Source organism: Macrotis lagotis, chromosome 1 (genome assembly GCF_037893015.1).
Source record: "Macrotis lagotis isolate mMagLag1 chromosome 1, bilby.v1.9.chrom.fasta, whole genome shotgun sequence".
Classification (NCBI taxonomy): Eukaryota; Metazoa; Chordata; class Mammalia; order Peramelemorphia; family Peramelidae; genus Macrotis; species Macrotis lagotis.
Window position 1 is genome coordinate 580,577,229 of NC_133658.1, and position 25,602 is coordinate 580,602,830.

At 39.1% G+C, this 25,602-nt stretch overlaps 1 protein-coding gene and 1 pseudogene across 1 annotated transcript in view; one reads left to right on the top strand and one right to left on the bottom strand.

The window, feature by feature from the left end:
* MUC13 (mucin 13, cell surface associated) overlaps positions 1-25,602 on the bottom strand; it is a 49,367-nt gene that overhangs the window by 15,341 nt on the left and 8,424 nt on the right. The window contains exons 3-6 of the mRNA XM_074211433.1: positions 8,381-10,189; positions 5,943-6,065; positions 4,109-4,215; positions 570-628 (exon numbers count right to left, since the gene is read on the bottom strand). Coding sequence (XP_074067534.1) covers positions 570-628; positions 4,109-4,215; positions 5,943-6,065; positions 8,381-10,189 — 2,098 coding nt within the window. The remainder of the gene's footprint in view (positions 1-569; positions 629-4,108; positions 4,216-5,942; positions 6,066-8,380; positions 10,190-25,602) is intronic.
* LOC141508005 (post-GPI attachment to proteins factor 4-like) lies at positions 16,328-19,990 on the top strand (annotated as a pseudogene).

The window sequence follows — 25,602 nt, forward strand, 5'->3', positions numbered from 1 at the left end:
AAAAAAAAAGAAACAAGGAAAGATGACTTCTTTCTGGGCTTTCAGTACCAGCAAATGTGGGCCATCACCCCTAGGCCTGCAGTGTCCCAGAGGACAGAGGACCAGGACTGAAGTCAGGCTAGAAAAACTCAGCCCTCTGAGTTCAAACCTGGTTGCAGATACTATGTGACCCTGGGCAAGTCACTTAACCCTGTTTTCCTCAATTTCCTCATCTGCAAAATGAGCTGGAGAAGGAAATGCTAAACCACTCCAGTATTCCTGCTAAGAAAACCCCAAATAAGGTCACAAAGAGTTGAAAACAACTAAAACAACTGAATAAAAAGGCTTATTTTTTTAAAGAAAGAAGTAGGTAGGAGAAGCACTAATTTAAAATTCATTTTTGTTTGGTCAGGAAAACCTGCAGAAAATCTGTTCCATACAGTGTGCAAAACAAATCCTTGCTCCTTTAGATAAAGAATTTTGAAACCAAGCTGCTCTTCCCACTTCCAGGTAGGGATCAAGGGAAGACAGAGAAATGAGATAGCATAGATCTCTGGGGAAAATTAGGACAGAAGCAACCCCCAACTTACTGTAGTTTGAGAATTACTGTTTGTCCAAATGTAGTGATATTCATAAATGCAGCTTTAAACTACAAAAGAGAAGAATAATTTTGGTCATGACTATGGTCATATAAGTGAAATAAATTCAGATTATCAACACAATAGTATACATTTGTCAATTATATCTATGTGTAATAATTCTTTTTATTGGGTGACTTTTACTGAATTAATTCAGTAAATAAGTATTTATTGAGTGTCTTTTGTATTCACAGATTTGGAATAGGTGCTGTACAGGTTGGATAAAATGAATCAGAGGAAGATCCTGGCTCCAGAGAGGTTATAAGAAGGTAAGGTATTTGTAGCTGTAGACGGATCATTATAATTCCAGTTAGAATACTTTTAGTATTTTAGAAGAGAGGGAATCCTCCACTCCCTGAATTAAGCTATGTCTTCAGATAAAGCAAAGATCACTTCTAGTTGAAGGGAAGTGGGAAAAATTTCATAGGGGAGTTTGCATTTAAGTTGAGATTTAAAGGATGAATATGATTTGGATTGAAATGAGGGAAGTGTATACAAATTATATATGTGTGGATGTGTGTGTGAGATACTTGCAAATGTAGATTTGTGCACATGCACAGAGGGTGTATCCCAGGTAGAGGAAATAGTGTGAACAAAGATGTGGAAGAGGGAAAAACACAGGGTATGACTAAGAAATGGTCAATATTATTATCCATTTTGCTGGAGAGTACTTGGAAGGGAGATGTGAGAGAAAAGATGGGATTATAATATGTTTGGCTGCTCTGCCATGGCCCCTGACCATCAGGTCTGATTTATAATTTAAAGTTCCAATTTCTTTTATTTTCACAATAACCAAAATGAAACCCTGGTCTTTACTTCTGTGTTTTTAAGTCTTTGTGTTGTTCTTACCACTGAAAATATCCCCTTTCTACTCATCTGTTTTCCAAGTGTATTTCTTGAAGAAGTCTTCCTTTGACTAATTTCATGCTGCTTTTCTTATACTCAAATGTCCTGCATCAGTGTAAATGTCACACACACACACACACACACACACACACACACACACACACACACACACACACAAACTGACAAACTTACTAATGTGTTTCCTTATCCTTATAAATGTTTCTTGGATACATATTGGTTTCTTCATGAGTAGAAGTTTGTTTTCCATTTCTTCAATTGACAAGCATTCATTAAGTGCTATATAAAAATATTTTTTTTTGTTTTTGCAAGGCAATGGGTTTAAGTGACTTGCCCAAGCTAGGTAATTATTAAGAGTCTGAAACTAGATTTTGAACCCAGGTCTTCCAGACTTCAGGGCTGGTGGGCTATCCACTGTGTCAGCCAACTGACTCATTTTGAGGGATTTTTTAAAAAATGAAATGTTCTCTTTGTCTGTATGTCTGTGTGTGTCTCTCTCTGTATATATGTATATTTGCATGTATACACACATGTACATGCACACGTTGTCTCTGTTAACCTCCTTGAGAATAGGGACCATTTCCCTTTTGTGTATCTGAATGTATACACACACACAAACACACAAGACATACACAGACACACAGACACACACACATTATATATATATACAATGTAAACAAAATTAATTCATGATGATTTTTTGAGGGAGAAGATATTAACAGATATATGTATTTGGTCAGGGATTAGGAAAAATCTCAGATGCAAAAAACATGGAGGTGTTGTATTTCCTATGATGGATGGGAGATGGAGGAGCCTAAGGAAATTTTTCCTTGAAACTGGAACAGAATATAGATATTAGGTTGTTAGAGTTGGAAATAAATTTAGAGGCTATTGAATTCAGTCAGATGAGGCAGCTGTAAAAAGAGGCCAATTTGGTTGAATATTCTTTAGTATTTTAAGGGAAATGATGTGTACTAATGCTGGAAAAATAGGTTGCTAGATGCAGGGGGATTTTAAATGCCAAACAAAGGAGTTTCTATCTGATCCTAAAGGTAATAAAGAGTATCTGGAATTTATTAAATGGGGGAATGATTTGGTCTAAACTGCATTTTACCAAACCACTTTTACAGTTACGTGGTAGCTAGATTGGAATTGGGGTTGGGGGGTAGACAAGGCAGGGAGGGAGATCAATTAGGAGAGACTATAGTACAAATGAGAGGTGACAAAGTCCTGAAAGAGAGAAGTGAAAGAGCTGAATTAAAAGTCATATATAAAAGATATTGCAGAGGTGGAAATGATAAGATCTGGCAACCTATTAGCTGTGTGGTATAAAGAGAGAGAGATGTATTGGAGCCAACTCAAACAGATTCAAGAGTGCTGTTCGGTGTCTGTATTTATAGCTCAGAAATCAGTAAAAACTACAGATCAGGTCTTGATTTATTTTCTTGTTGATTTTTTCGACTTAAGGATAGAGAAAATGTGTCCCAGAGTCGAAATTAAACATTTTCCAACATCCTCCTGGGTAAGGGAGAATGAAAAATCAAGGATAGCATCCTCATTATGAACCTTGTTCCTAGAAAGATAATTCCCTCAACAGAAAAGTGAAACACACAGTTTTATCATAGCACACACCAGTTGGTACTCAACAGATGCTTATTAAATGAATTAATTAAACGTAATTGTTTAGTGGCCTTATTCGTAGTATTGTGGCATGTTTTAAGAAAACATAACCCTTTAAAATTCTAATTTAAGAGGATACTCTTGCAATTCAAAGTCACCATTTAGTAAATTTCTGAATTGGGGGACCCTAGATCCTTAATGAGAATTGTTAATGAAGAGCACAGAGGATAAAGCACCAGCCCCAGAGAGAAGAAGACCTTGCTAGTTGTGTGATCTTGGGAAAATCACCTTTAACCCCAATTGCTTCAACAACAACAAAAAGAATACATTGTATCAATTAGCAGTAAGGGATTACCTAGAAGGTCTTAATTCCAGGTCAAACATTCTTTCCACTACTAACAGTGCTTCTTCTCACCTTGGCTACTCATCATTATTAAAAAAACAAAACAAAACAAAACAAAACAAACAATTGGGGGGGGGATTACCCCTTGTAATTAAATTAGTAGAGATTAATTCAAATTCTATGTCTATTCAAGATGAAGACAAAAATGGAAAATGACAACTTTTAGAACTTAAAAAGTTGTGATATAATTTTTGTGGCTTTTTAAAATCTCTTTTGAAAATCAAGTTATTTAATTTTTAAAACATCTAATAGGTCCTCTATCCATTTTAAAATGATTTTCTCAACTGGATTTTGTTTCCCACAAGGCAGCAGAGTACAGTGATTCAAGTGTTGGACTTGAGTCAGAAGAATCCATAGTTCAATCAGAGCTATTTAATAGCTATGTGACTTTCAAAGACACAATCTCTGGACCTCAGGATCTGCACTTCAATAACAGCACCTACCCCAAAGGACTACTGTGAGGATTAAATGAGATCATGCATATTAGTTTGCTTTGGAATCCTTAAAAGATCAGATAAAATTATGAACTATTATTATTACCATTGTAAGAGCAAAATTCACATAATAACCTCTAAATATTTCTGAAGATTAGAAAAGAACTTACGAAACTTTCTATTTGAAAATGTAATTCCTGATAGTTTTCAGAGTTGCTGTCATTCAGGTATGATACATCATCCAATGATAATTTGATTGTCCCAGGGAACAGTTTTCCTTAAAATAAAACAATGTGGATGTCTTATTACACAGATAAAGCATTTTTACTCTTTTACAAAGGAGTGTCTAACTTAGAGAAGACTCTTCAAGTCTTTGAAAAGCCCTCAGGTAAAAGAGGAATAATTCTTTCAATAGCTCCCTAACTAGTTTTTTGGGGTCCAGTCTATACCCTCCAAACCATCCTGTATGCTACCACCTGAATCACTTTCCTAAAGCAATGGTCATACCAAAAAAGTACCCAGAAATTTTCAGAGGCACTTCCATTTCCTATGGAATAAAGTATGAACTCCATATTATGACATATGAAGATCTCCACAATCTAATTCCTGACTTTTTTTTCCTGACTCATTTCCTTTCACATACTCTGTTATAGGCACTTGTCCTTCCTACTAGCTTTCCCACCTACTATTCTCATTTTTTTGCTCCTCTGCCAGAAAGGACTTCTCAAAGCCTCTAACTTTTTTTAAGCTCCATTTTCAGGGTCACCTCTCATGAAGCTTTCTCTGATTTTTCACACTCCACTCCCTCCACCCTTCTATCAACCCCCTAAAAGGAAAGTGATTTCTCCTTCCTCAAAGTTCTCTTGGATTCTTTGAACTTGTCCCATTTTATCTTATAGGACAGCTAAGTGGTTGCCATGGTGCCCAAGAGTGCCTGAAGTCAAAAAGCCTCGGGCCCCCTATGGTCAACTCTAGCCTCAGATGATTACCAGCTGTGTGACCCTAGGCAAGTCACTTAACTGTTTGCTTTAGTTTCCTTATCTGTAAAATGAGTTGGAGAAGGAATCGACAAGCCCCTCAGGTGTCTTTGTCAAGAAAACCCAAAATGGGGTCATGAAGAGTCAGGCAAGGACAAGGACAATAGTGTAAAGCACACTGAAAGGAAATCCAAACTCTAGTTCAGCACAACATTGTTGACTCGGCCAAGGGAGAGTTGATTACGGTATATTTGAGAATCTCTTCATTTGAGTTCGAAACTAGCACTGTCTCTAATTAGCCATGCAGCCTTGGACAAGGCTTCTCTTCAGACTTCAGCTGCCTCATCTGACTGAATTCAATAGTCTCTAAATTTATTTCCAACTCTAACAACCTAATATCCATATTCTGTTCCAGTTTCAAGGGAAAATTTCCTTAGGTTCCCATTTTTAAAAGTAAGTTTAAAAAGAGAGAAAGAGAGAAGAAGAAGAAGCTTGTTAAGGCAAATTAATATGATATAAATTTTCAGCCATTTTAACTTAGTGGCAGATTTTATATACATAATCTCTAAAGTTAAAAAAAATCATTATTTTGTCCTGGTCCTTGATCTGGCTGTTTAGTCAGACATCCTTTTTACCCTTCTTTGATAACTTTGTTCTCAGAGGTGCTACTTATACTTTACTGTAATTGCTTTCATCAATTATTTTTTGCCACAATGGCTGAGGGACAAGGAAGCAACAGCATGGATATGGGAGAAAGTGAAACCCTCTCTTAAGAGGGGAAGACCGGGTTTAATCTTGCCTCCTACACACACTTGCTGTGTGACTATGGATAAAAGTCACAGAACTTCTCCAGGCCCTGGAAACTTTCTCAGAGCATATGTAAGCCATAGATGAATTGAAAAAATCTCTATCGATGGAGTTCATTACACTAGTTTAAATCTCTCTCTGTGGGGGAAGGGGGTGTGCTCGTATAAGCTTTTTAACAAGATTTGGTTTTTCAGTACTGTTAGGATGGGATACAACATACCTTCGTAACAATTGGAATTATTATAGTAGAACCCTTCTGCACATAGACAAAAGGCCTCAGAATTCAGGTTTACACACTTGGAAGAACCGCTGCATGTCTTCTGTGCACAAGGCAGTTTGGAAACTAGAAGAGAAAATGGAAGAGCTGAAGGATTCACTGTGAATTCACCCAATGAGGGCAAGATTCAGATATTGCAGTAACATTGCACCCCCACATCTCCATCAGTGTCTAGGCCCTATGTCCTGCCCCAGCATCTTAGCTCTCAGAAGGGAAGGCAACATTTGCAGGGCCAAGCTGACTTTCTGATCCACTCACTTTGCTTTTCCTCATTACCAGGTAAATTTCAGTAATGTTTAGACAGGACCTAGATGTAATGGAGAATAAAAAAATTTCTGCTTCTGGTCCCTGCCAAGAATGTTTGGATGGGAAGAATTTTCTTGCTTTTCCCTCTACTATTACACAAATTTCATTTAAACCATTGGGCAAAGCCTTATCCAATGCAGTTGTAGCTTGTTCTCTTTGAAAGAATAGAAATAGTTGTATCCTTTTCTCTCTGTCTGTCTCTTTCTCTTTGAATGTCTGGTTATATACAGAAAAATAACACTTATTATGAAAAGGCCAAAAGATAGGCTAACTGATAGGCATCCTGATTACCAAAGTCCAATGGGATTATCAGTGACTTTTCTTTTCTCTTGACACTGGCTAAATAAAGAAGTAGGGAGAGAGTGTGAACTACAAGGGCCAAGAAGTAGAATAAGGATGAGGTGGTATTCCAAGGTTCTGTAGAAAAAGGTCTAGATTTGAAACAGCAATATAGATGTGTGACCCAGGTCAAGTCACAACTCCTTAGCCCTCAGTTTCTTCAACTGTACAATAAGGAGATTGTATTAGAATCTAATCACTAGATGACTTTGAGATTCCTTCCAACTCTAAATCCATTGAGTCAGTAACTCTGTCCTCTGGACCCTGAAAAAAATACAAGTATAATCACTTCAGGGTATGGAGGCAGTCAGGTGGCCCAGTTGATATGCCTGGAAGTCAGAATGCTTCAGTTTGAATTACATCTCGGATACTTAGTGGCTGTGGGACCCTGGACAAGTCTTCAAGCTTCTTATAGATTCAGATTCCTTAACTGTAAAATGAGAGGTTTGGATTTAATGGCATCTAAATTCTTTCTGGTTCTAAATCTATTGGAGAGAGAGTAGATGGTACTCCTCCTCCAAAATAATCCCAAAACAATTCATCAGAATAAAGTGAAGGAGACCTGAGTTCTAGTCTCTAGTCAATGAGGTGAGGTCTTGGACAAGTTACTTGACTTCTCCAGGCTTCAGATTCTCTTCTGGAAAATAAATTGATTGAATGAGATGTCACTTTTAATTCCCTGCTTCTAATTATATCTCTTCTACCCTAGCTCTCCAAACAAGCCCCACCAGACCTTCAGATGGTTGGCTCAAAGACATTAGGTGACATGATCAAGGTCACACAGCAAATTAGCTACTGGGTCAGAATAAGAACTCTAACCTCTGAACTTCAGGGCAGTTAGGTATCTAGTGGATAGATAACTAAACCTGGAGGCAGAAAGACTTGAGTTCAAATCTACCCTCAGGCACTTCCTACTTGTATGACCCTAGACAAGTCTCTTTAATCCTGTTGACCTCAGTTTCATCATCTGTAAAATAAACTGGAAGAGGAAATGGCTAACCACTGCAGTATCTTTGCCAAGAAAATTACAATTAGGTTCAATAAGAATCAGACATGACTAAAAAAAAAGATAGAAAAACAACTAGAGTTGGAAAGGCACTTTAAATAGTATTGTCTCCAAAGCATCTGGGCTAGAAACAATGCTTCTGTCCCCTGGTATTCCTGGGGATTGAAGTTCTCCCCTCAAATAGAAATCACAAGACACAGTCTGTGACCTGCCAAGGATGAGCTGAAAGTGGCAGGCCGGGTGGGAGGCTTGGCAGGACTATGACCAGTTTACCTGCTGGGTCTGTTCAGGCCTTCTGCAAACTGACATAGTTGTCCAAAAGACTCCTTGTGGGAAGAAAAGCCTGGGAAAAAGAGGCAAGGGTAGAGAAGCATCTTCCTTTCCCCTCATTCTAACCTATTCAGTTTAATTTCTAATCCAGCCTCAGATACTCTTAGCTGTGGGACCCATAAAAGCAAGTTGGCAGAGCTAGAAGCAGAAGCAGAACTCCACAGGACGTGAGGGAACAAGAAAACTATAAAGAGGAATTCAGTGGATGGATAAATGGCAGTATCCTCTGGGGACTTTTCCATTTACTGTTTGTCTCTGCTATTTTAGTCTTTTAGAGAAAATTTATTAGTCAGGCACCCAGAGTTCTTTTGAATGCTCCCTCCAAACTCAGCAGGACTTTTGGTGGGAGCTCAGAGACTATTCTTTGATGTTAACAGGACGAGGAGGGTCATGTTCTTACCTGTCGTGGTAGAATTACTAGAAGGTGATGGTGAGGTTTCACTGGCATCTTGCGAGGGTTTTGATACTGTAGTGATGATTGTAGACTGGGAGGGCACAGTTGTGTAGTCCCCTGGCTGGACTCCACCCGAGGAAGTTGTAGATGTGGGGTTCCCCGTCTGGGTCCCACCCGAGGAAGTTGTAGATGTGGGGTTCCCCGTCTGGGTCCCACCCGAGGAAGTTGTAGATGTGGGGTTCCCCGTCTGGGCCCCACTCGAGGAAGTTGTAGTGGTGGGCTTCCCCGAATGGACCCCACTGTCGGTAGTAGTTGTGGTCCCCAGCTGGCTTGGTGTAGGTGTAGGTGGGGTACTTCCTGACATGTCCCCGCTCGGGCTCGTTGTCGTCGTGGGGTGCGGCGACAGGTCCCCGCCTGGGGGTGGTGCCGTCGTGGTGTCCCCACTCGGTATCGATTTCGTCGTGGAGCCCACGGATTGACTACCACCCGGTGTCGGTGTCGTCGTGGGGTGTGATGACAGGGCCCCACTCTGTGTCGGTGTCGTCGTGGGGTCCGACAAGTCCCCACTCTGTGTCGATGTCGTCGTGGGGTCCGACGACAAGTCCCCACTCTGTGTCGATGTCGTCGTGGTAGTCCCGGACAGGCCATTGTTCTGGGTGGGCTTCTCCCCAGGGTCAGTGGACTGACTAGGGCTCTGGGTGGACTTCGTCGAAGGGTCACTGGGCTGGCCATTGCTCTGGGTGGGCGTTGTAGTGGTGGGCACGGGCTGGACACCTCCCTGGGTGGACGTTGTCGTGGGGTCCCCGGGCTGGACACCTCCCTGGGTGGTGGGGTCGGGCTGGACACTTCCCTGGGTGGACGTTGTCGTGGGGTCCGCGGGCTGAGCACCTCCCTGGGTGGTGGGGTCGGGCTGGACACCTCCCTGCGTGGACGTTGTTGTGGGGTCCGCGGGCTGGACACCTCCCTGGGTGGTGGGGTCGGGCTGGACACCTCCCTGGGTGGACGTTGTCGTGGGGTCCGCGGGCTGGGCACCTCCCTGGGTGGACGTTGTCGTGGGGTCCGCGGGCTGGACACCTCCCTGGGTGGTGGGGTCGGGCTGGACACCTCCCTGCGTGGACGTTGTCGTGGGGTCCGCGGGCTGGGCACCGCCCTGGGTGGACGTTGTCGTGGGGTCCGCGGGCTGGGCACCTCCCTGGGTGGTGGGGTCGGGCTGGACACCTCCCTGCGTGGACGTTGTTGTGGGGTCCGCGGGCTGGACACCTCCCTGGGTGGTGGGGTCGGGCTGGACACCTCCCTGCGTGGACGTTGTCGTGGGGTCCGCGGGCTGGGCACCTCCCTGGGTGGACGTTGTCGTGGGGTCCCCGGGCTGGACACCTCCCTGGGTGGTGGGGTCGGGCTGGACACCTCCCTGCGTGGACGTTGTCGTGGGGTCCGCGGGCTGGACACCACCCTGGTTGGACGTTGTCGTGGGGTCCCCGGGCTGGGCACCTCCCTGGGTGGTTGTCGTGGGGTCCCCGGGCTGGACACCTCCCTGGGTGGTTGTCGTGGGGTCCGCGGGCTGGACACCGCCCTGGGTGGACGTTGTCGTGGGGTCCCCGGGCTGGGCACCGCCCTGGGTGGTTGTCGTGGGGTCCCCGGGCTGGGCACCTCCCTGGGTGGTTGTCGTGGGGTCCCCGGGCTGGGCACTGCCCTGGGTGGACGTTGTCGTGGGGTCCCCGGGCTGGGCCCCGCCCTGGTCTGATGTCCTCGCGGAGTCCGCGGGCTGGGCCCCGCCCTGGACCAGTATTTGCTGGTCATTCTTGGGCTGATCTGCCCCTGGTGGGAGGGAAATGGCAAATTTGAATTCAAAAGCTAGATATGGGAGGAGTAATTAATTGGGTGATATGCATTGTTCGACTCTACTGGAACTTAATTTATCTCTCAGGAAGCACAGTGTACGTGTGTGTGTATGTGTGTGTGTGTGTGTGTGTGTGTGTGTGTGTGTGTGTGTGTAGGTGGTGGGGTAGATTCCTACTTAGTTTGACTTGTATTTAGTTATATTACTGGCAAGAAGATAGCAGCGTCTGATTGGACAATCTCTTATCCTCTATTTCCTTTTGTAAAAATACATTTCACTGATAACTTTTGTCTTTACATCATAGTAATGTTTGTCCTTCATTTTTGAAAAAGACTGTGACATCAGGGAGGTGATACCATGACAGGCACATGAACTGGATTTGAGTGGGGGGTGGAGAGGGGAGGGCTGTGCTAAGTCACCAGCCACACATTGTCCTCCAGAGCCATCTGGATACAGTGGCCAGAACCCACCTGCAACCTGAACTTTCTCCCTTGAAAAAGAAAAAACAACAACTGGGCAAAACAATATGCAATGCAGTAATGATATCTGTCTCTCTTCTAATGCCCAAGTAGTCTCTTCTTTATCTGATATCATGGGAGTGTATAAAGCAGTTTTCATTATTTGCTCTCCAGTATGTTTATCAGGTGTTCAGTTACTCAGAATCTAACTTTCTTTTAGTGATCTCTTTTTTTACATTGATTTAATCATTATAGATATTTTCTTAGTTCTTCTTATTTGCCATGCATCAGTTCATTGCAATCTCCCTAGATTTCTTCACATTCCTCACATTCTTCATTGCTTACCACACAACAATATTCCATTATTTTTATTTACCGATCCCTCATTCAACGGATATCCACTTTGTTTCCAGTTCTTTGCTATCATAAAAAAAAAAATGAACGCAGGACCTTTGTTTCTATCTTTGATATTACTGAGTCAAAGGGGATGGATAATTTAGTTGCTTTTATTTTGCATAACTTCACTTCTTTTTCCTAGTTTAATCTCCTAAGGGACAGAACTAATAGTAGTAATCTCCTAACAGACCCATTTACCCCTTCCCAGTTACCACAGCCCTTAACCTCCTTTTAAGAAATAATGATATTTATTAGTTTCATTTCAGTAGCATCACACCCATTCTGAGGAGAGCCTCTGATGACTCTAATTTGCTCTTAATTCTCTTGCAACTTTTAATCATGCCACCTTCCATTCCCACTTCCAGATGCTCTCTTTTCTCCTGACTCTGTTCATATTTTCCTTTCCAATTGAGGAAATGCCCTTCAATTGGGAAATGACTGAACAAATTGTGATATTTGAATGAGATGGAGTAAGAAATAATGAGCAGGTGAACTTCAGAAAAACCTGAAAGATTTGCATGAACAGAGGTTGAGTGAAGTGAACAGAACCAGGTGTTCTAGATACCAACATAGTGTGATGAACAACTATGATAGACTAAGCTCTTCTCAGCAGCACAATGATCAATGACAATTCTAAAGGATTTGTGTTGCAAAATGCCATCCACATCCAGAGAAAGAACTATGGAGTCTGAATGCAGAATAAAGCCTGTTATTTTCCATTTTAAAAATTTGTTTTATGCTTCGTGTTTTTTCCTCTCAAAGTTTTTTCCCCCTTTTTTTCTGATTCTTCTTTTACAACATGACCAATATGGAAATATGTTTAACATAAGCATACATGTATATAACCTATATTAGATTTCTTACTTGGAATGAAAGGAGGGAAGGAGGAAAATGTGGAACTCAAAATATTACCAGAAATGTATGTTGAAAACTACATTTGTATGTAATTGGAAATTAAATAATTGTTTAAAAAGCCAACATATTTCCAAAAGGCCCTACTTATGGTTCCTCTTCAGGATTGTCTGGATTTGCTCAATTCAGAATTCGATTAAATGAATAGGGGGATGATATTGTGGATATTATGCAGAGAACACAACAAAGGTGGGTTTTACACAAACTAGGACTTGGGTGAGGTGTTGTTGAATATTTCAACCCATAGATTTGGAAAATGTGATCCCTCAAGTAAGTCATCCTTTCAGAATAATGACATTCAGCTTCTGCAAAGAATAAGAGGTGACACCATATAAGTCTAGAGTTGTGAAAATATAACATGGAACAAGAGGGCATCCAGTGATGACAGTATACTAAAAAGCTTCAAGATGGAAAGTAGAAAATTTTTTATCTTCATGAAATAAGATGTGACACTGCACCTCATTGAAAAAGGTTAGGATTTTTCTATGTTATTAACAAAAAGAAAAATTTTAAAAATACCCCTCACTTGTAAACTTTAGGTAGGAAACTCTCGGAGGAAAGGAATGGTTTTCTATTTCTTTTTATATTCCCAACAACTAGCACAGTGCCTCAAACAGGTAATTTAAAAAAAATCCATGGAATAGAACATACTTTTTCTAAAATATTTTGTCAATATTTATCCATTTTAAAATCCATTCAAAAAATTTAAAAAAACAGAATCTAAATGGATACTGTTTTTTTTTTAATTCTTTCATGTTTTTCCTTACTATCTCATGGTTTTCTTTCTTTTCCTTCAGTTCTAACTCTTCATACACAAAATAACTAATATGTAAATATGTTAAACACAAATGTACATGTACAACTTTTACCAGACTAACACTGAGGGGGGTGGGAAGGGAGGGTGATAGAAAAACATGTGTAACTTATAAATATGTAAGTGGGTGAATGTTGAAAAACTTTCATATCATGTAATTGGAAAAGTAAAATAAAATATCAATGAAAACAAATAAAATGAAATCTATTTAAATTTTTTAAAATAGAATAGAGTCATCCAATTAAATCTTTGCCAATAAGAATTAGGTCAAGCATTAATATTGAGTGAAATGGTCCCTACTCCAACCTATACTCCCTAGTTCTCTAGGGGAAGCTGGATTTGGAAAAATTCCATTTCAGGTATGGACTTGCCTAGATGGTGTCAGGTTTCCTTCTGATTGAAATGCTATAATCCTTCCTTTGTTAGATCGTCCACACCTTACTCATAAGTTCAAAGGTGACCACATGTTCCCGGATGTCCAGTTCAGCCAAGTTCAATCTTCAAGGCACTCTCAGACCACCAGCTCCTCTAAACTTTTAGAGATCCCCTTGCAGCTCTTTAGTTTTCAAGATTTTTCTATGTTCATTCCTTGCAGTCATGTATCCTGCTCTAATGTCTAGTTTCTCTAAAACAGGCACAAGTTTTTTTTCACATCTTCTCAAACATCTTGTTTCCTTAAAACAATTGTTATACCTTCCTGAATCAATCATAGGATTTAAGTCTGAATAGCAAAGCCAAAATTCAAACCCAGAGCCTCTTAGTCCAAATTTCACCCTCTTTCTGGGATACCAGCTGCCCCCTAGGGTCACACACACACAGACTTTCTACTTAAGTTAGCTTAATAAAACACTGCCATGTCTAATTTACATTACAATTATGTCTATCTCATTCAGCAAGAAGATAAGTAAGCGCGTACTCTTTATAATATGATATTTCTGCTTTGTCATTAATGTATTATCAAACTTTCCTGTAAATCTGCAAAATCTTAACTGTTACCGCTATCAGTACATTCCTCTCCTTTATCATATCATTCTTACGCAATGATATGGCTCTGATAACATCAATTAACCTAAAGCTCCCTTTTTTAAAAGTCATTAATAGATTGACTATACCTGACCTGTCAAATCCCGGCATAATTTAGGGAGGGGAGATTTTACCCATTATAATGAGGGATCACTCTGATTTTTATTAGGGCAGAAATTTCAGTTGTTCTCTGACATCCAGTACCTGGATATTAGATGGTTTGGCGGACAGAGAAGTGGATTTGAAGCCAGAAAAATCTGAATTCAAATCCTATCTCAGACACTTATAAACCATGTGATCATGGACAAATTGCTTAATTTTTATAAAATGGAAGATAATAACAGTGTCTTATCTCACTGTGTAGCTGTGCAGATCAAATGAGATAACATATAAAGTACTTTGAAGAAACTTAACAGGTTATATATATTAACTCTCATCATCATCATTATTTGGCCATGGGAGAGTCACAACCTCTCTGATTTTTGGTTTACTTATTTGTAAAATAGGAGAACAATCTTTATTTTATGTACTTCATAGGATTTTTGTAAGAAAAGCATTTTATAACCTTAAAATACTAGATTAACCTGAGCTCTTTGGTTATCATTCAAGGAACTGTCCTGGTATCTGGTATGGAAACATTAGTTAACAACCTGGAAGCATAGAAGGGTCAATTGTTTGTTTTGGACAGTCTCCGTGACAAATCTTAGTATGCTGAATTCCATAATTCTAGATTAAAAATAAACTAGTTCTGCCACCATCTAAAATTACTGTCTCAGTTACAGATCAAAATAGGCTCCAGGTTGGCAAACATTGTAGTTCTTCTCTAGATCTCAGTTTCTATCTGACTGCCGTGGTAGGCCACTCTCAGTTACTCTGGACACACCAATGCCAAACAAAGCTATTTAGTCCATTTCCAAAAGTGTATAAAAGTTCTTAAAAAATGAAGTTTCTTACCAGAAGCCATGAAAAGGAGCAGGCACGAGAGTAAAAAGAAGACTTTCATTTTGGATGCTTTGGATGCAGTGCTGGGAGGAAATGATGCTTCCCTCAAACTTTCTTTGCTTTTACATGACTATATAGGTCCAAAGTCTGATAGTTAACTGACGTCAAACTTGAAAAGGGCATTTTATGATTAGTGTTTAGCCACTGAGCACAGAATTGCCCTGGAATTGAAAGATAAAAGAGAAGTACTTGAGTTTACACCAGTCCTATTCAGAGTTCAAAGGACCAATTACATCAGCCTCAAGAAGTTGGAGTTGCAGATATCATTATGTTCTCCTTTTTTAAAATAAGAAATCATGATCAAGATAAATCAAGTGAATTTTATACATTCTATAACAAGAAGTACATATAAACTATATGCAATAAAAATATAGTTAATAAATACACATGCATAAATATATCTTTGTATTCATGTGTGCACTCTAAGTAGTGCAATAAAGTAGCAGTCAAATATTACTATTAACATTTTTATAAATGATTATCATTTTACTACGTTAGCAAGCATTTATTGAATACCTATTATGTGACAAGTGAAGTGGGGCTACCAAGAATAAAATAATAATATAATAACAGTAAGTAAAACAGTAACAGTAATAACAACAATCCCTCAAGACCCAACTCCTCAGTCATATAATGGGAATGGGGCCAGGTAATAGCAAAGTCAGACAGTGATTTACAGTAGGGACCATGTGCTCTGAGACTATTAAAGTTATTAAGAGTTTATTAAGTACCTGTTATATGTCAGGTATATAAAGTTCTATTCACAATGAACTTACATTCTATAATAAGAAGTTCAGATAAAAATAAATACATTATAAATATCAAGTTAATAAAGAGTCATATATCTTTATATAATCTTGGTATACAAGTATACAGACCAAGTAGTGACATACAAGATACTATGGGGGGGGACTACTGAATTGCCTGCCTCTTAAAGGAATGAGGTGGCGGTAAGGAGGGAGTCAATGTCACAAATGGGAGAAAGACCCTGCAAAAACACAAGGACAGGAGATGGAATATCACGAATCTGGAAAAGATCAATTTGGTTAGATCACAACATATAGACTGGTGACAAAAGGAAAGTAATGTTCAAAGAGACTATAAAGCTATTTTGTATATGTATTAAAATCTAAACAGAGCATTTTATAACTTGGGAAGCCACTGATTGAGGGGGGTAAGGTTTTTGTTTTTTAGGTTTTTGCAAGGCAAATGGGGTTAAGTGGCTTGCCCAAGGCCACACAGCCTTGTTAATTATTAAGTGTCTGAGACCAGATTTGAACCCAGGTACTCCTGACTCCAGGGCTGGTGCTTTATCCACCACACCACCTAGCTGCCCCCTGTTTTGTTTTGTTTTTTAAGGAAAATTACTTTGACAATAATGTGTAGGATAGACTGGGATGACTGGAGTCTTGAGGCAGGGAGACCATTTAGAAGGCTCTTGCAATAATCTAGCGAGAAGAAATGAGGATTTGAAGTGAAATGGTAGTTTTGTGAATGGGGAGAAGTTGGACATGAGGGATATTGTGAAGGTAGAAGTAGTAATATTGGACAGCTGGTTATATAGAGTGGGAGTGAAGAGTTCCGGGTGAGTGGAGCTAAGATAGTGGAGTAAAGGCAGGGACTTGTCTGTCTCCCAAATTTTCTTCCAAACAACTTTAAAATCATGCCTCAAAGTGAATTCTGGAGTGACAGAAACAAAAGATGAGATGAAACAATTGTTTAGCCCAAAAAAATACAGAAAATCATAAGGGGGCAAGAGTGGAACATAGTCCAGTGCAGAAAACTAACAGCCATTATTGGGGGGCAACTAAATGGGCAGCTTCCAGAGCCTTCAGTCCACAGAAGATAGTCAGACAATTGTTCAGAAGGAAATTATGGGGGATCCTTTGCTGGTTAGGAGTGCATGACTCTGTTGCTTTGCTCACACATAGTTTTATCTCACAGTCCCAGGACAAGGAGGATCATTAACAGGAGCAGAGTTCCTGGTCACAGTTCCATGGTAGAAAAGAGTGCTTATGTCATTCATTGGCCATAGTACAATCAAGGAAAGCAGTGACCACAGCTCTCCTTAGATCAGATCACCTTGTAAAAACTGAAAAGAGATTTCTAGAACTAACTCTGAAAATTGCAGCATGAAAATGTCTGAGGCTTGGAATAGTGGTCCCTCCATTCTAGGAGCAAAGCCCAACTTAGCCCTTTCCTGTTGACTGGCAGGCTGAGGAAGAAGATGAAAGCCAAAGTTAGAGAATCACTGGAGTCAGCCACATTTGTGACATGACCCCCTGAGTGGGACAGGATGGCCTCTGGAGTAGAATGAACATCTTCAGAGTGTCCCAGCTCTTGCTGTTCCTGCTGAGTAATTATATAAGTGATTATCTAGGGATCATCTGGGGCCACCTTCAGTTGTACTGATTCATATCTGGCCACTGGACCCACTTGGCTTTGGAGGCAAAAGTGAGGTTGGTGACTTAGTGCAGCATCCCCTCACTCAAATCCAATTCACCTTGGCATCACCTCCTTGATATCATGGTCTTCTTCAATAATGAAATATAAACATCATTACTGTCATAAATGGGAGAATGGCTGAATCATATGATAATTGGAAATGTTGGGGGTGGGAGGGGGGAAGCAACAAAAATACCTTGGTTCTCGTCCTTCATTATCAAAGAAGACCAAAATGATATCATTTGGTTTGAGACAAATTACAGTGTGTTTGATTGCAGTTGATCAGACCAATATGAGCTTGGAATGCTGTACCACAGTTTGGGCACAAATAGTCCCTGTGAATACCTGGGGTGGGTACTCTAGATTTATGGATGTCACATTTTCTTTGAGCTGCTTCAATTCTGCCTTCCTCATAGAGTGCAGCACCCTCACTGATGAGGGCACACCATGCCGGGCAGTCCTATGCCCGTGTCTCCCATGATATACAATCAATTCTAAAGTTCTTCAATGAGACCTTTAGGGTATCCCAGTAACACTTCTGACTCCCTTGTGAGCGCTTGCCCTGTGTAAGTTCTCTATAAAATAGCTTTTTGGGCAAGCATATGTCTAGCATTCTAACAATGTGTACAGCCCTTTGTAGTTGTGCTCTCTGTGGTAATGTTGGAGTACCTGGCAATTGAGAAAGGACCTCAGTGTCTGGTATCTTCTCTTGCCAGAATCTTCCTTCCTAAGACAATTTAAATGGAAGTGATTCAGTTTCCTGACATGGCACTGGTAGATTGTTCAGGTTTCACAGGTGTGTAACAAGGGCTCTGTAGACCTTCAGTTTGGTAATCAGTCTAATACCTCTTCTCTCCCATACTTTCTTTCAGTCTCCTAAATACCGAATTAAAGTATAGGAATAAAGGAAGAGAAAATAATACATTTCAGTCTGTGTTCCAAGTCTACCACTTCTCTTTATGGAGTTAGCGTTTTTCAATATGAGTCCTGTGGAACTGTCTTGATCACAATAAGTCTTTCACAGTTGATCATTGTTACCAGTGTTACGTTTACTGTGTACAATGCTCTCCTGGTTTGGCTCATCTGTCTTTGCATCAACAAATCTTCCCAGGTTTTTCTGAAACCACTACCCTTGCCATTTCTTATAGCACACCTGGTATTCCATCACCATTATATATCACTTGTTCAGCCATTCCCCAACTGATAGGCATCCCCTCAATTTCCAATTTTTTGGCTCTACAAAAGAGCTGGTATATATATTTTTGTACTCATGGGAAAAAAGAAAAAGAAATGTTATTTGGTATTCAAAACAGTTTATGGTAGAGTCTTCTGATATTGTTCATAACAAGATCTATTGAATAACATGGCAGAAATGGGATATACATTTTACAGAGGAAGAATAATTCTCATCTGAATTGATAAGGAACTTTAGCAAAGTCATAAGTCTAGTTATAAGTCATCAGTCTAGTAGAGACATAAGATTCATGTCATCAATATGCTGGGACCAAGAGATTTAATCAGATGAGAGACTTATTGATGATAACCTCTTTTGCATGTTCAGAATGCTTTTGGGACCAAAAGAAGCAGAAATATAACTAAACCAGAAGAGCCACTCCTTCCACCATGATGCTTTCCCATTAAACTGTGGTTGTTCTCCTGACCCAGCTCTGCTCTCCATTTCTTCTTCTTGATGATAGTAACATTTGACATTTTGGCTCCTCGGACATGCCACTACCTCCTCTCTTCTTACTTCTTTGCACACCACTGACATCTGAACCAGATGAACAGGGGGTTTTCTGGAGCAGAGCTTGAAGGAGACCAAGGCTGCACCCCACTACTTTGAGACACTCTAGACCCTCAATGGCATCTTGCCCAAAGGTGGCACCTTGGTTCCATTGCCTCCTTCAGCACTGTGCCTGAGTCACCAGGTCTTCTTATGTGATATAGATTGAAGTTCCAATGCCAATTTTATCCCTGTGACCAACCAATTGTAGAAACCAAGAAGGTGAAAATTAGCAGTGGTGTCTTCAGGAATACATTTGAGAAAAAAGAATCAGGACCATGCCTATTGCTTGGAGAAATCTCTAACAGAACCACAACCCATAATATAAAAGATAATGATGATGGAAGATAATACCATTCCTGAAGAACAGATCTTTAATTTCTCACAGTGTCTTATCTCCTGGAAACTAGATTCTCTGAAATGCCCTTTACCTGAAGTTTTATCCTCTCAAGGGGCTCCAGTATTACTTCAACCCAGAGCCCATGAGGATTCTGGAGTGGTTTGACATGGGGATGTTCATGGGGCCCTTGCTTAGTTGGACATATGAACTGAGCTACTTCATTGTTCTTTTCTTCTCTTTGTACAGCATGGGACTGACAGAATTTGGTGGACCAGCAATGCTGGAGCTTTGGCGACTGGTCCCTACCCTCTACAAAATGGTCTTCACTTCATCCTGCACTCCTGCCATGTGTTTCCCTCCGTCTTCAGCCAATGGTCAGTAATCTATCTAACTAAGATATCATGTCCTAATAGCTTTGCCAAAGATATGGCTCTCTCTCTCTCTCTCTCTCTCTCTCTCTCTCTCTCTCTCTCTCTCTCACACACACACACACACACACACACACACACACACACACACACACACATATTCACTCATTTGCAGAACAAAAATGAGAGAGTACCTAAGCTGGTTATGTACCTAGAAGTGCACAAGGCTCTTCTCTAGCCTCTGGTCTAGCTATAAACCCAAATTGAAATAAAATCCTGAGAAAAGCCTTACCGTATATTTTTCAGAGCAACTTCTTAGGGATGGATACAATTGGTCATGTATTTTAGTTTCACTTACTTCCCCTTTTGTTTGTTTAACAATTGAGTTTAAAAGTGTTCACTGGGAGAGGGAAGACTTAAAGGTGAACTACCTTAGAAATTCTTAACCTGCAGACTAGGGGCTGGCAAGTTACCATTAGAATAGCAAGATTCTTACATATTATCCACCAGAACCAGATACATGTTTTATTCATAAATTTCTTGTGAATTCTAGATATTTGGTTATTAGAACTTCTTGACAGATCAGATCTGGTAAATCTCTGTCTCTGTCTTTCTGTCTCTGTTTCTGTCTGTCTGTCTGTCTGTCTGTCTCTCACACACACAACACACACACACACACACACACACACACACACATTCACTCATTTAGCCACTTTCTACCCAAAAGAGGGAACACCTAAGATTAGAATAGGTGTACCTTTGGGAAATTTTTCAGTGAAGCCACAATAAGATCCTGATAAAACATAAAGAGAGAATGCATACAGAAAGGAAAAAAAAATAGGTTATACTTGTGGGAGTTTGGGGGACATTGGCCAAGAGTTTAAAATCTTTGATGTTTAAGATCCATTCCCCACCCTCCACAAACAAGTCTGAAGATATAATCCATCTAAATTCTCCAATTGTAAATGTCTTTCTCTTTTTTCTAGCCTAGAGTACCAGAATTGGGTGCTAATGTTTGCCTTGCTAACAGTGATGGAGGTTTCTAGTCTTGTTATGTACTGCTTATTTGCTTTCTCCTTTTGTTTGCCTAAATGTTTTCCACCTCCATGAGAGGTTATAGAATTGAAGACAACTATTTTATACATACATATATATATATATGTATATATACATATATATATATATATATATATATATATCATACACATTTGTTCATTCAATAGGCACTGATACCACTGTGTGCAATACACTGAGGGGAATGCAAAGAGAAGTCATAGATCACAAAATCTCAGCCTTAGAAGGAGCCTCAGATCCCATCTATTCTGATCCAATTCTTAACAACAATCTCTACTGTCATTTACCTGACAGCAGATCATCTTACCTTTATCTGAAAACTGCAATGGAAGAAAACCTACAAATTCCCAAGACAACTCAATCGACCTTTTGATGGTTTTGAATGTCAGGAAGTTTTTCCTTACAATTATCTTGAATTTGTCTCTCCGTAACTTCTGTGCACCATTTTTATTTCAACTTTTTAAACCAGAACTCCAAAAAGTCTGATCTCTTTTTTGTTGACAGCTCTTTAATATTTTTGTAGGCAGATATCATGCTGTTCTCTTTTTTTGGCAAGGCAATGGGGTTGAGTAACTTGCCCAAGGTCACACAGGTAATTATTGATCCTCCAAACATAGGTCTTCCTGACTCCAGGGCTGATGCTCTAACCACTGTGCAACCTAGCTGCCCCTCATTTTTGTTCTTTAAGATAAACATTTCTAATTCTTTCAAAGAATCCTCACATGACATGATCCTTTGTCCTTTGTCATCCTAGTTACTCTACTCTGAATGCTATCCAGCTTATGAATTGTGTGTCCTAAAATGTAGTACCCATACTGGTACAAAACATTCCAGTTGGGGTCCAAATGGAGCAAAGCACCACAGAGTTATCACATTCCTCAACATGGATAGTATTAAGTGAAGTCCAAGATCACATTAGCTTTCTGTCCTAAGGCCTTCATGGAGCCTAATGTTTTAGTAGAGAAGAGAAGACACATACAGTAGTGAAGACTATATAACCATGGAAAAATAAAAATCAATTCAGGCTGACTTAAATCTTTTGATTTTGGAGGTTTTTAAAATAACATTCAGTCATCTAATTGTTTAACTGGGATTAGGCAACACAAATTGTCATTAACTACATTGGATACACAGACACACAGACACACACACACACACACACACACACACACACACACACACACACTTTCAAACATCAGATCTGGCTGAGATCCATTTCAAGCTGAAGATTCCCTACCCTTTATATCTAATAACAAACAAATTTCATTCCAAATAAAAGAAGGAATTCTGCCACAAAAAATTCCAGTGTTCAACCTGCCACATGGCTCTGACCAGAAAATGGTAAGTGAACATAAAAAGGACATGAATATTTTCATTATGTGTCATAACTTTATCAGAACAAAAAATTGGAAACAGATCTTGCCAGTTATAGACAAGGGCTTAATATTACATTTTTTTTTCGGTTTCTAGCCTCATAACAATGCCTTATTGACCATACCTGCAACATTCTCCCTCCTCATTTCCACTTACTGGTTTCTCTGTTTTCTTTCAAGATCCAACTAAAATTCAATCTTCTACCAGAAACCTTTCTCAGCCCCTCTTAAATTTAGCATTTTTCCTCTATGAATTATTTTTGCTATTTTATTTTTAAAAATTATATATTATAATAATATATTTAATAATATATTAAAATATATACTAAATTATATATTTAAAATATATATAAATATATTTTATTTTAAAAACAGTAATTTTTTGATATTTTATTTTTCCAATTACATATTATAAAAGTTTTTCAACATTCATTTCCCTGCATATTTATAAGTTACACATTTTTCTACCACCCTGCCTTCCCACCTCCCTCCCATTGGTGGGGAATAGTCTGATAAGAGTTGTGCATGTAACATTTGTGTTTACATATAAGTCATTTTGTATATGAGAAGTTAGACCTAAGCAAAATGAAAAAAAAGCCATGAGATAGGAAGGGGAAACATAAGAGAAATTTTTAGAAAGTAAACATAGTATCCATTCAGATTCTGTAGTTTTTTGGTTTTTGTTTTTTTCCTCTAGATGTGGATGGTATTGTCCATAACAGGTTTCCTAGGTTTGTCCTAGATCTCTGAACTTCTGAGAGGAGCTGCATCCATCATAGCTGATCAATTCAAAATGTTGCTGTTAATGTATACAGTGTTCCCTTGGTTCTGCTTCCTTCACTCAGCCTCAGATCCCATAAGTCATTCTATGCTTCTCTAGTGTCCAACCATTCATGATTTCTTATAAAACAATAAGGATCTATATTCATTTATTCTTGTTCAGTCATTCCACATGATGGGCATCCCCTCAATTTCCAATTCTTTTCCACTATAAAAAAGCTGCTATAAATATTTTTGAACATGTGGTATTTTACCCATTTTTATGATTTATTTTATATATAAGCCTAGTATTGGTATTGTTGGACCAAAGGGTATGATCAGTTTTATTGTTCTTTGGGCATAGTTCCAAATTGCTCTCCAAAATGGTTAGATCAGTTCCCAACTCCACCAACAACACATTAATGTCCCAGTCTTCTCACAGCCTCTCCAATAGTGATCATTTTTCCTTTTAGTCATTTTAGCCAGTCTGACAGGTGTGAGATAGTACCTGTTTTTATTTGCATTTCTCTAATCAATACTAATTTGGATTTTTTTCATATTTTTCAATATTTTTCATATGTTTAAATATAACTTTAATTTCTTCATTTGAAAATTGCCTGTTCATATCCTTTGACTATATCCTTTGAATGATTTATAACTTTAAACATTTGATTCGATTCTCTATATATTTTAGAAATGAGACCTTTATCAGAACCCTAGCTGTGAAAATTATTTTCCACCTTTTTGCATTGGTTTTATTATTGTAAAAACTTTTAAATTTAATATAGTCAAAATCATTCATTTTGCAACTTATAATGTACTTTCTAGTTTCTCCCCTTTCCATAAATCTGACAGAGTATTTTTTTGTCCTCTTAATTGGTCTATAGTATTGCCCTTTCTGTATAAATGACCTTATTTTAATATAGGGTATGAGATGTGGGTCTATGTCTAGTTTGCCATACTATTTTCCAGTATTCCAGTAATTTTTGTCATATAGTAAGTTCTTATCCCAGAAGCCAATGTCTTTCGAACAATAGATTTCTATAGTCATTAACTGCGGCTTCTTTTGTCCCTATCCTAATCTACTGGTCCATTACTCTATTTCTTAACCAGTACCAGGCAGTTTTGATGACTTCCACTTTATAGTATAGCAAAATAATAATTTTAAAAGCTAGTATTTGCCATATCCATTTGCTCCGTGATGCTATTCACAAAACAATAATAGATAAGATTTTTTTAAAATATGTTTATTTATTTATTTTTTTTAGGTTTTTGCAAGGCAAATGGGGTTAAGTGGCTTGCCCAAGGCCACATGGCTAGGTAATTATTAAGTGTCTGAGACCAGATTTGAACCCAGGTACTCCTGACTCCAAGGCTGGTGCTTTATCCACTATGCCACCTAGCTGCCCCAAAATGTGTGTATTTTTGCTTCTGACACTAGATTTCCCTATCTTGCCCAGGTTGAAAGTGCAGTCCGTGCCCATTCCACTACTTAACAGTATGGAAGGTTTAACTTGCTACATTTTTCTGAATTGGGCTGGTTTCCACTTCCTTTGGCTTGGTAACTCTCTGATCCCAGAGAGATTCACATGTGGGTGTTAGGTTTAAAGCAGACACTTTAAGTGATCCACTAGCTTCTTCCTTCCCTAATAAAAGGAATTGCAAGTATATGTCACCACCCTTCGTTAGATAACAAGTTTTGATGTTTTTTTAATTTAAATATTTTATTCATTTATTTTTCCAATTACATGCAGTGGTAGTTTTCAACAATCACTTTTTGGCAAGATTTTGAGTTTTATATTTTTCTTACTCTCTCCCTTCCCTCCCTCCCTTCCCCTGACAGAAAGCAATCTTATATAGACTCTACTATATATAATCATCCTAAACATAGATCCACATTAATATTGTGAAAGAAGAATCAAATCCAAATAGAAAGAAAAAATTAGAGAGAAAAAATGACATAATACATAAGACAATTTTTAAAAACTCTGGTCTGCATTTAAATTCCACAGTTCTTCTCTGGATGTGGATGGTATTTTCCACTATGTCTTTAGAATTGTCTTTAATTATTGTAGTGCTAAATTGATCATCACCTAATGTTGTTGTTAGTGTATATAATGTTCTTCTGATTCTGCTCACTTCACTCAGCATCCATCAGTTCATGCAAGCCATTCAGGACTATTCTGAAGTCCCATCCCTGATATTTTCATAGAACAACAGTACTTCATTACATCCAAATGACATAACTTGTTCAGTCATTCCCCAACTAATGGGCATCCCTTCAATTTTCAACTCTTTGCCATTACAAAGAAAGCAGCTATGAATATTTTTGTATATGGGTTTTTTAAATTTTTTTATGATCTTTTCGGTATATAGACCTCATAGTGGTATTTCTGGATCAAAGAGTATGCACAGTTTGATTGCTCTTTGGACACAATTCCAATAAATACCATGTTTAAAAATTTCAGTACCTTCTCATGGCAGTGTATGAAGCAAAAGAAACTCCTAAAGGATAGGAGCCTGCTCTGAGAGAGGCAATGAAGGTCTCCATAAGGGAACTAGAATATTATATCAATATCTGGCTGAAAGAAAATAGAAAACCTGAACACCATATTGTCCAATTATTTATAGACAATAAAAATAA